The 17,952-nt window shown below is 45.1% G+C and overlaps 1 protein-coding gene across 6 annotated transcripts in view; it reads right to left on the minus strand.

Annotated features, from left to right (window-relative positions):
* Window positions 1-17,952, minus strand: part of fip1l1a (FIP1 like 1a (S. cerevisiae)) — a 43,634-nt gene that overhangs the window by 8,375 nt on the left and 17,307 nt on the right. For 3 of the 6 annotated variants that reach the window (XM_029750825.1, XM_029750824.1, XM_029750823.1), the window contains exons 11-15: window positions 11,490-11,516; window positions 11,007-11,055; window positions 10,812-10,940; window positions 5,309-5,367; window positions 3,915-4,116 (exon numbers count right to left, since the gene is read on the minus strand). In XM_029750825.1, coding sequence (XP_029606685.1) covers window positions 3,915-4,116; window positions 5,309-5,367; window positions 10,812-10,940; window positions 11,007-11,055; window positions 11,490-11,516 — 466 coding nt within the window. The remainder of the gene's footprint in view (window positions 1-3,914; window positions 4,117-5,308; window positions 5,368-10,811; window positions 10,941-11,006; window positions 11,056-11,489; window positions 11,517-17,952) is intronic. The other 3 variants (XM_029750826.1, XM_029750828.1, XM_029750829.1) reach the window with 3 other exon arrangements.

Below are 17,952 nucleotides of genomic sequence, written 5' to 3' on the forward strand. Positions count from 1 at the left end.
ATGTACCCAACATGCATCATGCCATGTGATCAGAATGTGGCGCGGGTGCACACACTGGAGGCGTGACCACCCTGGGAGGGCGACAGGGAAACAGAAGCTACCCATGGGGACCAGAACAGAACCACAGTGGCTTTAAGAGCAGTTCTGTCTGTTCCAGTGGGCCTGTCACACACATGGCTGGCCCTCCCCCGACTTCCTCCTCTCCTCCTGCGGTTACGTTACAGCCTCACAGCCCCTCATATGACACGAAACACAGCTCTCCCCCATATGATCCTCCGCACGACCCACTGCAGCAGAGAGTTGCGACAGAAATACACTAGATGATGAACATCACTAGTCACAGCGTGTTTAGGAGGGAGACGGTGTGAATGTGTAGGGATTCTGTCAAGTAGGCACAGTGAGAGGGAGGGTTGGTAAGCTGCATGATATTGTGGGCATGAGAAGGAGTGGGTGAGCAGGAGGCATGACGTGTGTATCATACTTGGCATTTGTCTGAGTTCATATAAATGAATGAGACATCTGGCTACTGGTCAACCCCACTGTGTGCTGTGGAAATGTAGGGCAGGTGAGTAGAGCACTGAAAATGTGAAAGTGTGTGGATGGTAGACTCAGACTGTAGGGCAGTAGAATTGAGCACTGAAAATAGTAACTAGGTGAAAATAGGAACTAGGATTGCATGGGAGCTCGTCATCAGCAGAGAGCTACAGTACTGAGGGGACAGACAGGGCTCATCTAGGAGAGAACAGCAGAGACCCTGCATAGACCTACCAGACTGGAAAGCACTGGGACATGACTTTCTCTACGCCCTAGTTCAAACAGCGCTCTATCGCCGCACCAAACTAAAAAAAAGATGTCACTTTCTCTTCGGAAGAAGGGCGATAGAGTGCCGTCTGAAACAATAGATTGCCTTGTTTGACTTTGATGGTAGTTGGGCAGCCTCTGCCGCTCTTTCGGCACGGTGCGGGTGAAGCATGTCTTTGTTTCCCGCAGAATGCCAGAGAAGTTCTTCCACTGTCGGGAGACATGGTAACGAATGTTAATATACACCGAGTGTACAAAACATTAGGAGCACCTTCCTAATATTGAGTTGCACCCCCTTTCGTCCTCAGGACAGCCTCAATTCGTCGAGCCATGGTCTCTACAAGTTGTCGAAAGCGTTCCACAAGGATGTTGGTCCATGCTGACTCCAGTGCTTCCCACAGTTGTGTCAAGTTGGCTGGATGTCCTTTGGGTGGTGGACCATTCTTGGATACACCAGGGAAACTGTTGAGCATGAAAAACCCAGCAGCGTTGCAGTTCTTGAGACACTCAAACCGGTGTGCCTGGTGTGCACCTACTACCATATCCTGTTCAAAGGCACTTCAATTGATTGTCTTGCCCAATCACCTTCAGAATGGCACACACAATCCATGTCTCAATTGTCTCAAGGCTTAAAAATCCTTCTTTAACTGGACTCCTCCCCTTCATCTACACTGATTGAAGTGGATTTAACAAGTGACATCAATAAGGGATCATAGCTTTCACCTGGTCAGTCTATGTTATGGAAATAGCGGGTGTTCCTAATGATTTGTACACTCGGTGTATGCTAATTGCATGCAAATAAAGGTTGCTCCTCTACCACACCCACAACAGAAGCACAATCATGGCCTCTGATTATCAGGTGGAGGACTTCTGTGACAGGTCACTGTTATGCCTGAAGTCGACCCAAAACCAACAAGTACGTCTGCTGCAGTGTTGAGAGCAGTTGTTTGAAACCAATCGGTACGTCAAGCAAAAGCTCTTAACCGTGCCAGCCATAAATTTAGCGTCTGAACTGTGTGTGTCTTTCCCTCTGCAGCTCCTTCACTGACAATGTGTTGTGATCTCTCCCCATTCCTCTTGTTGGCCCCTCTGCACCAGACAGCCTGTGTGCCTTATAATAGTTATTTCTCAGCTCTATTCCATCCCCTGTTGCAACAGCTGTAGAGCAGACAACCAGGGGTTTCACCCACTACCCAGCTCCAACCCGAGTGGCAGAGCCAGTACACGTCCCCACCCCTGCCTCCACCCTCCACTTTCCTAACACTAGCACCTGGCAACCATTAAACCCCTCTAGTCTGAAAGACTGCAGCGTTGCTCTCCTGTCGATTCTGTCCTGTTTCCTTCTCCTCTCTGATTTTCCTTCTCTCTCCCTCTCTCCCCCTTTCTCTCTGCCTGCTGCACATGTGTGTGAGGGGAGGCCAGGCTGGGCTGGCACCCACAGTACATATGCACCCAGCAGCAACATCCAGTACTACAGCTGGCAGCACTGGATCAGCTCAGGCCTGTCTGCACTCTGCACTGCCCAACAGTGGAGTCAATGGAGTGTGTGGTGGGAGGATGAGAGAGGGGGGCTCACAGGGAGGACAGATGGCGAGAGAGTCAAGACTTCCAGTCATTGCGCCAACACCGGTTAGCAATTGCGCTAGCGCTAGTTAGCGACTTCCTTCAAACCACACGCAGAGACATAATGGTAATCCCAAATTCATCTGACTCTATGGAAGTAGATAAAAAGGGCCTCATTGCCAAAATACCGAAGTATCCCTTTAAGTGTTTACTAAGGAGAAAACAATATGAGACAGAGGACAAAAGAGTAAAGGATATCTAACTCTTTAACATACACTACATGACCAAAAGTATGTAGAAACCTGCTCAAACATCTCATTCCAAAATCATGGGAATTCATTTCCTGCTATAACAACCTCCACTCTTCTGGGAAGCCTTTCCACTAGATGTTGGAACATTGCTGCGGGGACTTGCTTCCATTTAGACACAAGAGCTTTAGTGAGGTCAGGCACTGATGTTGGGCGATTAGGCCTGGATCACAGTCGGCGTTCCAATTACTCCCAAAGTTGTTTGATGGAGTGGAGGTCAGGGCTCTGTGCAGGCCAGTCAAGTTCTTCCACACCAATCTCGACAAACCATTTCTGTATGGACCTTGCGTTGTGCATAGGGGCATTGTAATGTTGAAACAGGAAAGGGCCCTCCCCAAACTGTTGCCACAAAGTTGGAAGCACAGAATCATCTAGAATGTCATAGTATGCTGTAGCGTTAAGATTTTCCTTCACTGGAAATAAGGGGCCTAGCCCGAACCATGAAAAACAGCCCCAGACCATTATTCCTCCTCCACCAAACTTTACAGTTCACACTATGCATTCAGGCAGGTAGCCTTCTCCTGGCATCCGCCAAACCCAGATTCGTCAATCGGACTGCCAGATGGTGAAGCGCGATACATCACTCCAGAGGACGCTTTTCCACTGCGGCGAGCTTTACACACCTCCAGCCGACGCTTCGCATTGCGATCTTAGGCTTGTGCGCGGCTGCTTTGCCACGGAAACCCATTTCATGAAGTTTCCTACGAACAGTTCTTGTGCTGACGTTGCTTCCAGAGGCCATTTGGAACTCGGTAGTGAGTGTTGCAACCGAGGACAGACTTTTTTTTTTTTACACACTACGCGCTTCAGCACTCAGGGGTCCCGTTCTCTGAGCTTGTGTGGCCTACCATTTCGCGGCACAGTCGTTGTTGCCCCTAGATGTTTCCTCTTCACAACAACAGCACTTACAGTTGACCGGGGCAGCTATAGCAGGGCATAAATTTGATGAACTGACTTGTTGGAAAGGTGGCATCCTATGACAGTGCCACATTAAAAGTCACTGAGCTCTTCAGTAAGGACATTCTACTGCCAATGTTTGTCTATGGAGATTGCATGGCAGTGTGCTCGATTTTATAGACCTGTCAGCAATGGGTGTGGCTGAAATAACCCAACCCACTAATTTGAAGGGGTGTCTACATACTTCTGTATATATAGTGTATTGTATAATAACAGTTCATGTTGCATTCTTATTATGTTTGGCCATACTAAGGTGAAACCGTCATCTACTGCTCAGGTTATCACCTGTTGACGACCTGGGAGGAAGTGTTGTGCTCTCTCTCCCTCTCTCTTTCTTTCTCGTGTCCGCGTTCTCTGGTTCTGTCTCTTTCCTTGTGGCGCTCTCGCTCGTTGTCCCGCTGCGCGTAGTACTCCCAGGCCTTGGCACTGTCGAATACCCCGGCCCAGGAGGCTGCTGCGCTACCCGGGGGAGGAGGAGGGTACACACCTGAGGGGAAAAAGCAGGTCAGTCATCTGATTGGAGGAGACACAATTATATTTTTTACACCTACACGTGTTCAGCTTCCCCCCAAAAAACTGAAAAAAATTACATACTGACTTATCTATGAAGATGGCTATTATGAACCATTATATTCAACTTTCTGCAAAGAAAATTCTAAATGACAGCTCAATAAATTAACAATGTAACTTCAGAGTGCAGTGCTTCATCAAAACAAATAATCTCTCAACCAGGATTTTTAGAAAGCCACAAACAAATCAAATCAAATTTATTTATATAGCCCTTCGTACATCAGCTGAAACATGCTAATCTAACTCAAACAGCATATTTAGGACAGGTAGCTGAGGGGGGAAACGGAACAAACCAAAGTAATTGTTGAGACTTTTCTGAAGGAATAAAAAAACTACATGGCAAACTTTTTCAGGGCCCTTCTCTTACACCATACACACAGCTCAAAATGTGTGAGGCTTTGATTAAAACACACCAGTTGAAGGGTCAATTTTCTTCAGAAAGAAATATCTTAACTTTCCATGTTCCAATAATGTCAGCGGAAACAGGAAATGGTGTGAATGACTGATTGTGGGCTATTCCACTGGAAGAACCAACTAATGTCCCATTATATCCCTAAGCTCCAGAGGCATCACTGGCATGCGTATTGACCTTCACATCCCTTCCATTAGTGTCATTGAGGGTGTGAAAATGCTGTATTTCAAATAGGCATCTTTGTTTATGCCATTTTCTGCACAGTACTGTTGACTTTAAAAGGTCAAGATAAAATTCCATAATTTGGTGTTTTGTTGATGGTGGTGGAAAACATTGTCTCAGGCAGTGCTCCAGAATATCCCATAAGTGTTCAATTGGGTTGAGATCTGGTGACTGACCTGGCCATGGCAGTTGACTTACATCGTTTATCATCATCATCCTCCTATGTGGAGTTAGCCATGTTAGCCAAAACAATGGCCAGCCCAGCATTTATTTACATGACCCTAAGCATGATGGGATGTTAATTGCTTAATCAACTCAGGGACCACACCTGTGTGGAAGCACCTGCTTTCAATATACGTTGCACCCCTCATTTAATCAAAGTGTTTCCATCATTTCGGAAGTTACCTGTACAAACTGCAAGATGTGAATGTGACATCCTCTATAATTTCCACTCTGTATTCTAGGAGAGGCCTACCTGGAGGGAAGGGGGGGTACGGTGGAGCTGAGCGACCATCATAGCCTCCAGAGCGTCCACTGGTAGGGAGAACATAGAGAATGTCATGCGAGGTCACATCATCATTCACACACACACACAAAAACAACCACACAAACCAGAAGTGTACAACACTCAGTCCACTCTAGGAGAAACACATGTGTACGCCTGTGCATCTGATTAGAGTTTTCATCCACATCTCCTGCTCATACAGCAGTGGATCTATTTTGAACCTGGATGGACATAACAGCAGAATAATTGCTACAGTATAGTGTTCCATAGAGACAGTAAGAACAGGACTGGGGCCCTTGACGGCTGGAGTTGTGTCCGGCGGTCTAGTAGTAGGCCACGTAGTCCTAATGTTCAGCTCAACCCTCTAACCTCTGGTTGACACCACATGTGGCCGAGTAGTGGCTCTCACATTCTACTACACACATGGAAAACTTCAGGCAAACACGCGTCACGGATAAAATGAGAACAAATAACATCTAACAATTGGACTGAGAGCAGCCAGTCAGCCCGTGGCAGCCAGAACACTCAGCGCAGGAAGTCATTCATTTTAATGGCCGATAAAAGAAAGAAGGCAAATAAACGTATGGAGTTCAAAAAAGAAAACGATGAAGAAAAGAAAGGAAGGTAAGGGAACGGGTCTGGTAACTTAACGATCAAAGAGCTCTTCCAAATTCAGAGCTCCATTTCCCGCCTGTTTGATGTGACTGGCTCGTTGTCAAGGCGCAGCACTCGCCCGCCAACCAGGGGGGAGGAAGAGGGAGGCGGGGGGGATGTATTACTGATATTGGCAGGATCCACTGCCCATCCGCACCGCCACAGCCTGGCGACACGCTCTCTTAGTTACAATTTAAAATTTCCACACGGGCCTGAAGGTGAAGAGGGTGAGGCCCGTCTAAGAGGACTGCTTCTCACCAGGTGTGTGTCCAAACATACTGATCTATAAATACTCCCACCTGCTCCCTCTTTTAGGCCTGGCAGGCTTCACTCTGTGGAATGACTGGAAAATTAGGAACAGTGGTAGTAGGCGGATGGATGGGTCTATTTGTGAATGGATACATGCAGGATGACTTGGCTGTGGCCCTTACAGATGGGGATCATTACTCTTGGCAGTGTTTAATGGTTAATCAGTGTACAGGACTTCCCCACACCACTTTGCCTGTAATCACCATAAAAATGTTTTAAAATTAAACTCAATCTATGCAGGAAATGTAGTGCCTGAAGAGGCAGACTGTCATAGGGGAGTCAGTGCAGTACAGAAACAGAGTTGGGAGGCACATTCCTCCGTGGCTGATTGGTCAGGAGGAGGAGGAAATGGGTCAGAGGACCAATTGGGGTTCCATGGCAGTTGGCTCTCAGAGAAGTAGGGTGAGTATGTGGGATCAACATAGAGAGGAGTCTTGTCTTCTCCCTGGGCTGGGCCTAAGGAGGCCCCTGGGCCTCAAAGTCACTGGCAGAAGAATCAGAGCTCAGGACCATGCCAGTACTACCTGCAGTTCCTAAAATCCCCCCAGGGAAAAATTCAACACAATATTCAAAGTCAGGAGTATGTGTGTTTGTGTGTGTGTGCGCGCATCAGTATGAGAGAGAGAGACGTTTGAAGGTAAAAGAGGACATTATTAATAAATGCGAGTGGAGATGGCTGGAAGAGTTCAGACAAACGGAAAGCATTGGAAAGATGTGAGGATTTGGCAGAGGACAGATGTGAGAGGAACCATCCTTTAAGTGAAAAACTCACCAGAAGCAGGCTGGCGGAGCAAGCAGAGCGAGTTGGGTGGAACAGACGGGACAGTCAGAGCAGTGACTGTATGCTAGCAGGATAGTCCATATCTCCAATCTTCTTTGCTGATAGCGATGTTGCCTTTCCATAAGTGGATGAATTGGTCTAATTTAGCATGTATGGTAGGCTTAACCTTTAGTTACCTCTTCCAATTCAAATGAGCTCAAAAAAAGTGAATGACAAAATGTTTGTTTTGTGTGACTATAGCTCTAGCGATCAAAGACAAAAAGAGAGAGACTTTTTAATTGAGCGAGGCGTCAAAGCAGACAACCCACCCGCCCTGCTTCAATTGGGTTATTATAATTCAAAACAATGCATTCTAAAATAAATCACATGCCTCGCACGCTCTGCTTTGGTGAGTTTAGACCATTAGACTGGAGACTGGTGAGTGGTGATTCAATTCAGACAGATAAAAGGAAATTAGGGGAACATTTTATTTAGAAGAGAAAGTCAGAAAAACAGGCAGACAGGAAACAGGATAGACAGACAGAAAAGGGAGGCAAGAAGAATTAAAATAACTAAATCCACATGGGTAGATAAACAAAATAAATAAATCAGAATAAAAAGGCAACGATGCAATTAGGCCGTTCTGCTGCAGCCTGAGCCTGAAGCAGAACGTGGCCCTGTGCTGATCTTAGTGGTATAAATTCAAGCTGAGTTGTGGGAGTATGCAGAAAGGCTGTGACTTGAGGCTGTTTTGTTAAGGAGAGTGGGAGCAAGGGAATGAGGGAGGGAAGCATTGGATAGTAACTGATAAACAGGAGACTCAAGTCACAAACAGGAGACTACTCTCCTGGTTTAACTGCCTTATTTGGCCACTCGTCCAACTACAAGGTCAGGGATGGAGCACAGTGAAGCAAATCCAAAAAAAGGGTCAAATACGTATTCAAATGTTCTCTACGCCTGTACAGGCATAGGGATTTGATTTGACAAAAGCATGTAGCCCTTAAAAATAGTTTGTTCTCGTTTGCAACACTCACTACATCTTCCACTACCGAGTTCCAGTGAAGGGAAATCTTAACGCTACAGCATACAATGACATTATAGACGATTCTGTGCTTCCAACTTTGTGGCAACAGTTTGGGGAAGGCCCAATCCTGTTTCAGCATGACAATGTCCGCACAAAGCATGACAATGTCCGCACAAAGCGAGGTCCATACAGGAATGGTTTGTCGAGATCAGTGTGAAAGAACTTGACTGGCCTGCACAGAGCCCTGACCTCAACCCCATCGAACACCTTTGGGATGAATTGTAACGCTGACTGCGAGCCAGGCCTAATCGCCCAACATCAGTGTCTGACCTCACTAAAGCGCTTGTGGCTGAATGGAAGCAAGTCCCCCCAGCAATGTACCAACATCTAGTGGAAAGCCCTCCCAGAAGAGTGGAGGCTGTTATAGCAGCAAAGTGAGGACCAACTCCATATTAATGCCCATGATTTGGAAAATCGACGAGCAGATGTTCACATAAAAGCTTACCTTGACTTGGAAGAGTTCCAGTTTTGGATAGCCATAGGCAACATAGCATCCCTCTTTGTTTGAGCCAAGTGCTTGAGTAGGCTAAACTAGCTAGCTGCATTCACTAGCTAAGTAAGTGAAAAAAATATTAGGTTGGAGGACATCCTCCGGAAGTTGTCATAATTACCGTGTAAGTCTATGGAAGGGGGTGAGAACCACAAGCCTCCTAGGTTTTGTATTGAAGTCAATGTAACCAGAGGAGGACGGAAACTAGCTGTCCTCCGGCTACACCATGGTGCTACCCTACATAGTGCTGTTGAGGCAACTGTAGACCTTCTTTGCAAAACAGTTTGTTTAAATCAATTATTTGGTGACGTGAATATATTTTGTATAGTTTTATCTAAAAATAACTAATAAACAAGGCAAAAAAAGAAAACGTCCTCACTGTCAACTGCGTTTATTTTCAGCAAACTTTACATGTGTAAATATTTGTATGAACATAAGATTCAACAACAGATATAAACTGAACAATTCCACAGACATGTGACTAACAGAAATGGAATGTGTCCCTGAACAAAGGGGGGGGGGGGGGGTTAAAAGTAAAAGGCAGTATATAGTGTGGCCACCAGCTGCATTAAGTACTGCAGTGCATCTCCTCCTCATGGACTGCACCAAATTTGCCAGTTCTTGCTGTGAGATGTTACCCCCACTCTTCCACCAAGGCAACTGCAAGTTCCTGGACATTTCTGGGGGGGAATAGCCCTAGCCCTCACCCTCCGATCCAACAGGTCCCAGAAGTGCTCAACGGGATTGAGATCCGGGCTCGTCGCTGGCCATGGCAGAACACTGACATTCCTGTCTTGCAGGAAATCATGCACAGAATGAGCAGTATGGCTGGTGGCATTGTCATGCTGGAGGGTCATGTCAGGATGAGCCTGCAGGAAGGGTACCACATGAGGGAGGATGTCTTCCATGTAACGCACAGCGTTGAGATTGCCTGCAATGACAACAAGCTCAATCCGATGATGCTGTGACACACCGCGCCAGACCATGATGGACCCTCCACCTCCAAATTGATCCCACTCCAGAGTACAGGCCTCGGTGTAACGCTTGTCCTTCGACGATAAACGCGAATCCTACCATCACCCCTGGTGAGACAAAACCGCGACTCGTCAGTGAAGAGCACTTTTTGCCAGTCCTGTCTGGTCCAGCGACATTGGGTGTGTACCTATAGGTGATGTCTGGTGAGGACCTGCCTTACAACAGGCCTACAAGCCCTCAGTCCAGCCTCTCTCAGCCTATTGCGGACAGTCTGAGCACAGATGGAGGGATTGTGCGTTCCTGGTGTAACTCGGGCAGTTGTTGCCATCCTGTACCTGTCCCGCAGGTGTGATGTTCGGATGTACCGATCCTGTGCAGGTGTTGTTACATGTGGTCTGCCACTGTGAGGACGATCAGCTGTCCGTCCTGTCTCCCTGTAGTGTGGTCTTAGACGTCTCACAGTACGGACATTGCAATGTATTGCCCTGGCCACATCTGCAGTCCTCATGCCTCCTTGCAGCATGCCTAAGGCATGTTCACGCAGATGAGCAGGAACCCTGGGCATCTTTCTTTTGGTGTTTTTCAGAGTCAGTAAAAAGGCCTCTTTCGTGTCCTAAGTTTTCATAACTGTGACCTTAATTGCCTACCGTCTGTAAGCTGTTAGTGTCTTAACGACCGTTCCACAGGTGCATGTTCATACATGTTTTATGGATCACTGAACAAGCACGGGAAACAGTGTTTAAACCCTTTACAATGAAGTTCTGTAAAGCCATTTGGATTGTTACGAATTATCTTTCAAAGACAGGTTCCTGAAAAAGGGCCGTTTCTTTTTTGCTGAGTTTATTTCACTATTTTTTATTAAACCTGCTGAGGAGCCTCCACTGCTCTAAATTCTTCATTTCAACTGAGCGTTTATCCCTGTCAGTCGAGCAATGGTAGCTGTCATCAATGTACCGTCAATACAGATCTACAATAATCTCTCTAAATACATTTATCTCCTTCCCTTGAAGGGATTACTGAGAATCTGGCATTTAAGCCTTTGTTCTAATCACCCAGAATCAGATAAACGCGTGGATACCATGAAATACATAAAAATGGTATCCACGTGTTTATCTGACCCTGGGTAATTAGAACATGCCAGAATCTAGCAGTATCCCTTTGACTTGTATATTTCTATCCTATCCTTTTCATTATCTCTTGCCTGTGTGTTCTCCTGGCTCCATTCTGTCTGGTTGGGCAGTAGCTGTGTTCTCGCTCGTCCCTGTTTATGTCATTGTCTCCGCCCTTTCTCCTTCTGTCTCTCCTGATCCTACTCCCCCTGTAGTGCAGCCTGTACAAACAATCAGAGCGCTGTCATTCTGTAGACAGACAGACACACAGGACAGAACAGACTCACCTGTCTAAGGTAGGAATCAGAGAAGGAGGTGGTGCGCCAGGAGGGTAGCCTGCAGGAAAGACGACAGCATCTGTCAGTCATCAAGTCGTGATTACTGAGCATAAACAGATAGCAGAAAACGTTTCTTCCAGACCCCGGAAAGGCAATCGTTGCTCACCGCATTGGACCAGAATCATGACAGTATTGTTGAATATTGCATACATTTCTTTTCTCATAGGCATTAAACATTTTCAAATTTCCCCTCTTCTCACGATGCTAACTTAAAAGTACTATTGATAACCAGTTTTGTTTTCACCAAACATTCAGTCCGTGTCTTGGTTAAACCATCATTCAGCAGACACTAGTCCTACAATCCACTATCATCAACAACAACAACAACAACAACAACCACACCAACATCTGCCATGCACAACATCCAGTGTAGACCAGAGTCAACATCTGTGACACACAATATCCTGTTTTCATCACAGTAGAAATGCTTACCAGGTGGAGGAACATTGATGGGGATCCCTGGAAGGCACATCAACACGCACAGACACAGTTATAATAATATCAGGTAAAAACAATGTTAAATCGCTCCAATCTTCAACAGAACAGTCAGTCAGACACCATGGCAGCAGGTAGAGAGTAGGCCTAAACTCCTCCCACCTCAGAAAATGTAATATTTTTATAAGATCCCACACAACACAGTAGTTAATGACCTCTCAGGTCATTGGACATACACTAAATATACAAAAGTATGTGGACACCTCTTCAAATTAGTAGATTCGGCTAATTCAGCCACACTTGTTGCTGACAGTTGTATAAAATTGAGCACACAGCCATTCAATCTCCATAGACAAACATTGGCAGTAGAATGGCCTTACTGAAGAGCGGTGACTTTCAGCATGGCACTGTCATAGGATGCCACCTTTCCAACAAGTCAGTTTGTCAAATTTCTGCCCTGCTAGAGCTGCCTCGGTCAACTGTAAGTGCTGTTACGGTGAAGTGGAAACATCTAGGAGAAACAACGGATCAGACGCAATGTGGTAGGCCACAAAAGCTCACAGAACGGGACCACAGAGTGATGAAGCGGTAGCACTTAAAAATCATCTGTCCTCGGTTACAACACTCACTAACGTCAGCACAAGAACGGTTCGTAGGAAGCTTCATGAAATGGGTTTCCATGGCCGAGCAGCCACACACAAGCCTAAGATCACCATGCGCAATGCCAAGCATCGGCTGGAGTGGCGTAAAGTTCGCCGCCATTGGAGCAGTGGAAACGCGTTCTCTGGAGTGATGAGTCACGCTTCACCATCTGGCAGTCAGACTGACGAATTTGGGTTTGGCAGATGCCAGGAGAACGCTACCTGCCTGAATTTATAGTGCCAACTGTAAAGTTCAGTGGAGGAGGAATAATGATCTGGGGCTGTTTGTCGGGCTAGGCCCCTTAGTTTCAGTGAAGGGAAATCTTAACGCTACAGCATATGACATTCTTCACAATTCCGTGCTTCCAACTTTGTGGCAACAGTTTGGGAAAGGCCCAATCCTGTTTCATCATGACAATGCTCCCGTGCGCAAAGCGAGGTCGAGATCGGTGTGGAAGAACTTGACTGGCCTGCACAGAGCCCTGACCTCAACCCCATCAAACACCTTTGGGATGAATTGGAACGCCGACTGCGAGCCAGGCCTAAATCGCCCAACATCAGTGCCCGACCTCACTAATGCTCATGGCTGAATGAAAGCAAGTCCCCGCAGCAATGTTCCAACATCTAGTCGAAAGCCGTCCCAAAACAGTGGAGGCTGTTATAGCAGCACAGGGGGAACCAACTCCATATTAACGCCCATGATTTTGGAATGAGATGTTCGTCGAGCAGGTGTCCACATACTTTTGGTCATGTAGTGTATCACTGCTCAAGGCCAACAACTGTACTACTCATCATGAGCCAATAATAGGCCTAATGATCTGTGTGCACACATGCATGCAAGCAGACAGTAAAATAAGCTGCCACAACCACATTATCTTTTATTAGACTTTATCGTATTTAGGAGATTTCTGTTTGAGGCAGAGAAACTTGAAAACAGGCATATCCTATATTGGGGAGGTGCCAGAATGTCAAAACAGAATCACACATCCCTCTAACATTCATAAAACCAGCCCCAGTCAAATGGTTGAGTGCACTTGTAAATGAACCCACTATTTTATGCTAGACGCTTTCATGTCTGGGAGTAACACACAAACTGCCCTTCAAAACACGCATACACACACTCCTTTGAAGAGGCTAAAACACTACACACACACACACACACACACACACACACATCTGGGAACCATGCCTTTATGTTTTTTCACAAAGACCCCTGATGTGAGTAAGTTTCAGAGAAGTTTTCATCAACAGAAAAAAAAGCAGAAAGGGCTGAAACAAAAGAAAGAAAAGTACGTTTGTGAAGTTTTAAAGAGCATGCAGTAGCTCCCCTGCGTTGAGAGTGAAATGTAGAAGTGTCTTCCTTCCCTCTCACTGTAGAAACAGGAGCTGAACTGCTCACTATGGAGAACCAAAGCCTTTAATACCTCAGACACCTGGTAACTAAAGGGGAGCCACACAGCTAGTAAGGTCGCAGATGAACATCCTCACAGAGAAAATAGTCCTTCCTTGATGCAGGAGCAGAGGACACTGAAAACAAAAATCTCTGGACATGGTGCTGTCTGCCTCTCCTGCTGCTGGTCTAGTTTCAGGAACTGCCTTTATTGACAGGACAACGCTGAAGGCACACTGATGGGTTTTACTAGGACCTGGCCTGGAGGAAACTCAACCACACAAAAACACTCACAAAAGAAACACTGCAACAAAGCACTCAACTAAAAGCTTCACATGCATACATCCAAAATACATAGAACATAACAAAATGCCCTAAAAACAAGCTGTTCAAATATGTTTTCCAGTTGTATGCATATGCATCAGTAATGGGAGGATGGAGGATAAATGAAACACTATGTAAAACTGATTAAACAACTCTAGTCTGGCTCCTCTCCTCCATTCCTCCGTCAATGGCATTGTGCTTTGCAAAATGAGCACTAGATTTGTACATTGGACTCCAAAATCACAGCCGTGTCTTGATCGTGCCCATTTTAGATTCCAAAAGCTGTTGCTCAATGTGATTGAGCATACAGTACGAGTCAAACGTTTGGACACCAACTCATTCAAGGGTTTCTCTTTATTTTTACTGTTTTCTACATTGTAGAATAATAGTGAAGACATCAAAACTATGAAATAACACATGGAATCATGTAGTAATAAGCAACAAGTGATAAACAAAACAATTTTATATTTGAGATTCTTCAAAGTAGCCACCTTTTGCCTTGACAGCTTTGCACACTCTTGGCATTCTCTCAACCAGCTTCATGAGCTAGTCACCTGGAATGCATTTCAATTAACAGGTGTGCCTTGTTAAAAGTTAATTTGTGGAATTTCTTTCCTTCTTAATGTGTTTGAGCCAATCAGTTGTGTTGTGACAAGGTAGGGGTGGTATACAGAAGATGGTCTTTGACCAAATAGGGCTAAATCTAAATTATGGCAAGAACAGCTGAAATAAGCAAAGAGGAACCAACAGTCCATTACTTTAAGACATGAAGGTCAGTCAATCTGGAAAATTTCAAGAACTTTCAAAGTTTCTTTAAGTGCAGTTGCAAAAACCATCAAGCGTTATGATGAAACTGGCTCGCATTAGGACCGCCACATGAAAGGAAGACCCAGAGTTACCTCTGCTGCAGAAGATAAGTTAATTAGTTACCAGCCTCAGAAATTGCAGCCCAAATAAATGTTTCACAGAGTTCAAGTAACAGACACATCAACTGTTCAGAGGAAACTGCGTGAAAGCAGGCCTTCTTGGTCAAATTGCTGCAAAGAAACCACTACTAAAAGGACACCAATAATAAGAAGAGACTTGCTTGTGCCAAGAAGTGGAAATCTGTCCTTTGGTCTGAGGAGTCCAAATTTGATATTTTTGGTTCCAACCGCCGTGTCTTTGTGAGATGCAGAGTAGGTGAACGAATGATCTCCGTATCTGTGGTTCCAACCTTGACCACACCTCCTCCGCCATGCTTCGTGTGGGGGTGCTTTGCTGGTCACTTAACCAGCATGGCTACCACAGCATTCTGCAGCGAGACGCCATCCCATCTGGTTTGCGCTTAGTGGGACTATCATTTGTTTTTCAACAGGACAATGACCCAACACACCTCCAGGCTGTGTAAAGGCTATTTGACCAAGAAGGAGCGTGATGGAGTGCTGCAGCAGATGACCTGGCCTCCACAATCACCCGACCTCAACCCAATTGAGATGGTTTGGGATGAGTTGGACCGCAGAGTGAAGGAAAATCAGCCAGCAAGTGCTCAGCATATGTGGGAACCCCTACAAGACTGTTGGAAAACTATTCCAGGTGAAGCTGGTTGAGAGAATGCCAAGAGTGTGCAAAGCTGTCATCAAGGCAAAGGATGGATTCTTTGAAGAATATAAAATAGATTGTGTTTAACACTTTTTTGGTTACTAAATGATTCCATATCCCATGTCTTATATTCCATGTCTTCACTACAATGTAGAAAATATATTTGACATTTTATTTTTTTATTTTTTTTAAAACAACCTTGAATTAGGTTTGTCCAAACTTGACTGGTACTGTATTTCAATAGACCAATGCATTGTGCTTGCTTGCACGCACACAGTAAAACACTCACACATGCCATATATGTTTGCGTGTGTAATTGTTCCTACCTGTCGTGATCTCAAAGCAAGCATTTGATCAGGGTTTTAGCTCTACGCTTGGCAGCATATGAGAAAGATAATGGCTGAGGGCTAATTGCTGGTGATTGTGCTTGCGTGGCTCTCTCGCATGCTAACGTTTCAGTCATTATGCAGGAGGCTTTTAGATTGAACCGATATGCTCTACAGAACGCAGCCTACTGCTGCCCCACTCTATGGGCTGCCTGCATTCACAATGGTTAGCTAAATACACTACTTTGAACTGGCAGCACTCGCTTGTCAATGTTTCTTCCATTATTGATCTTACCCTAAGTGAGTCTCATTGACCTCCGCCCTAGCAGAATTAGCCATTCACTGATCCAAAAACTATTATGTTCCAACTACTGCATCAGTGTAGATATAGGCTGATACCACCCCAGCTAGCAATTCTAGGAAAATAGAACCCATAATGGTCCCCTAATGTTTGAGGGTCCAGTTTTCCGTTAGTTACGGGAACATTCTATGTATGTTAGCAAAAATCTCCCGAGAACCTATTTAGCATGTTTCGGCGTTAGAGTTATTTCCTTAATGCCAAAGAGAATTTACCTAGAACGTGGTTACCATGTTCTCAGAATAAACAATATTCATGTTCTACACACGTTTAATGTGACGTTGCAAGAACATTCCTGTGTCCAGTTTTCTGAGGGTGAGGAGAATATTCCATCAACGTCACACCAAACGTTTTATTTTATTTAACTAGGCAAGTCAGTTAAGAACAAGTTCTTATTTTACAATGACGGTCTACAATACACAGAACATGGTTGCCAGGATATAATATATTACACGATCTCGACACGTTTCACGGGACATTGCAAGAATATTCCTGTGTCCAAGAACGTTTAAAACATAGGACATTCTGTCATGGTTCCGTGTAGGTTATTGGATAATTCACTGCTTGTTCCCTAAAGATGGTTTTAGGACGTCGCCTGATGGTCCCAAACAAACATCACCCCTTGTTACTGTTGCCAAGCAAATCAAGGCCCTGATCCATTCAGAGCTCTTTGTCGGTTGGCAAGGTTAGGAACACACACACACACACACACACACACACACACACACACACACACGCACGCTTTCAATATACAAAATTTTCAACATACATATTTGACACACATGATCACATCGTGCACGGTCATTTGTACAGTCATTACTATTCAACATGTCCTTTCCTAGGACTTGAACACACATGCTCTTGGTTCACGGCATTCTGATCTTCCTTTGCAGTAAACTGTACTGCGTGATAGTAAACCCACGATCCAATCAATGTGTACAAACGCTTTTGCTGTAAACTGTACTGCGTGATAGTAAACCCACGATCCAATCAATGTGTACAAACGCTTTTGCTGTACACTGTACTGCATGATTGTACACATTTACTAACGCGTTAGTTAAAGTTTGTTGACTATAACGTTATGATGACAAAGATGTAGGCTATAAATGTGAACTGTATGTGCGAGTGATCAGGGCTGTATTCATTCAGCCGATTCTGTTGAAAAACGTTTCTTAAACAGAAGGAAATGGAACGAAATGGGGAGGGAACTACATGATTTTGTCCAATAAAAGAAAAAAAAGATTGTTTGTCCAATAGAAACTGGTTGGACGAATGACTCCACCCTAGATCAGCTAGACGCAGGCAAGTGTGTGCAATGCTGTATTGAATGCGTTGCTGTCTGTCACCTTAATTACTCCAATATGTCTCTCGACCTGCACCTGAGTTATAAACTTTCATTTGTAGGCTAGGTTGCAGAAACCTCATTATGGTTATAGGGCAAATCAGAGTATCATGTAGTAGCCTAAACTTAGCAATGTTACATTGAGCTGGGTGAATGGAATATGAATGACAGACATCCAATAAGCTGTAATAGAAACAAGGCCATGCTCATATAAAAAAAAAAAAATGTCCTCTCTAATCTCAATACGGCACTGACCGGCATGGATGTTGGTCACATGTTGTGTTTGTCCGTTATTCCAAAACACTGGACAACTAGTGTGAAAGCCCAGGGTTAACAAATGCTTGTGTAAACACAGGATCAAATTGTACCACAAGAACGAATCGTACTACACCGGCTCCAACACTCGGAGGTGGCAGGGCTTGCAAACTATTACAGACTACAAAAGGGAAGCACAGCCGAGAGCCTACCAGAGGAACGAAATAACTTCTATGCTCGCTT

Source organism: Salmo trutta, chromosome 4, assembly GCF_901001165.1.
Source record: "Salmo trutta chromosome 4, fSalTru1.1, whole genome shotgun sequence".
NCBI lineage: Eukaryota > Metazoa > Chordata > Actinopteri > Salmoniformes > Salmonidae > Salmo > Salmo trutta.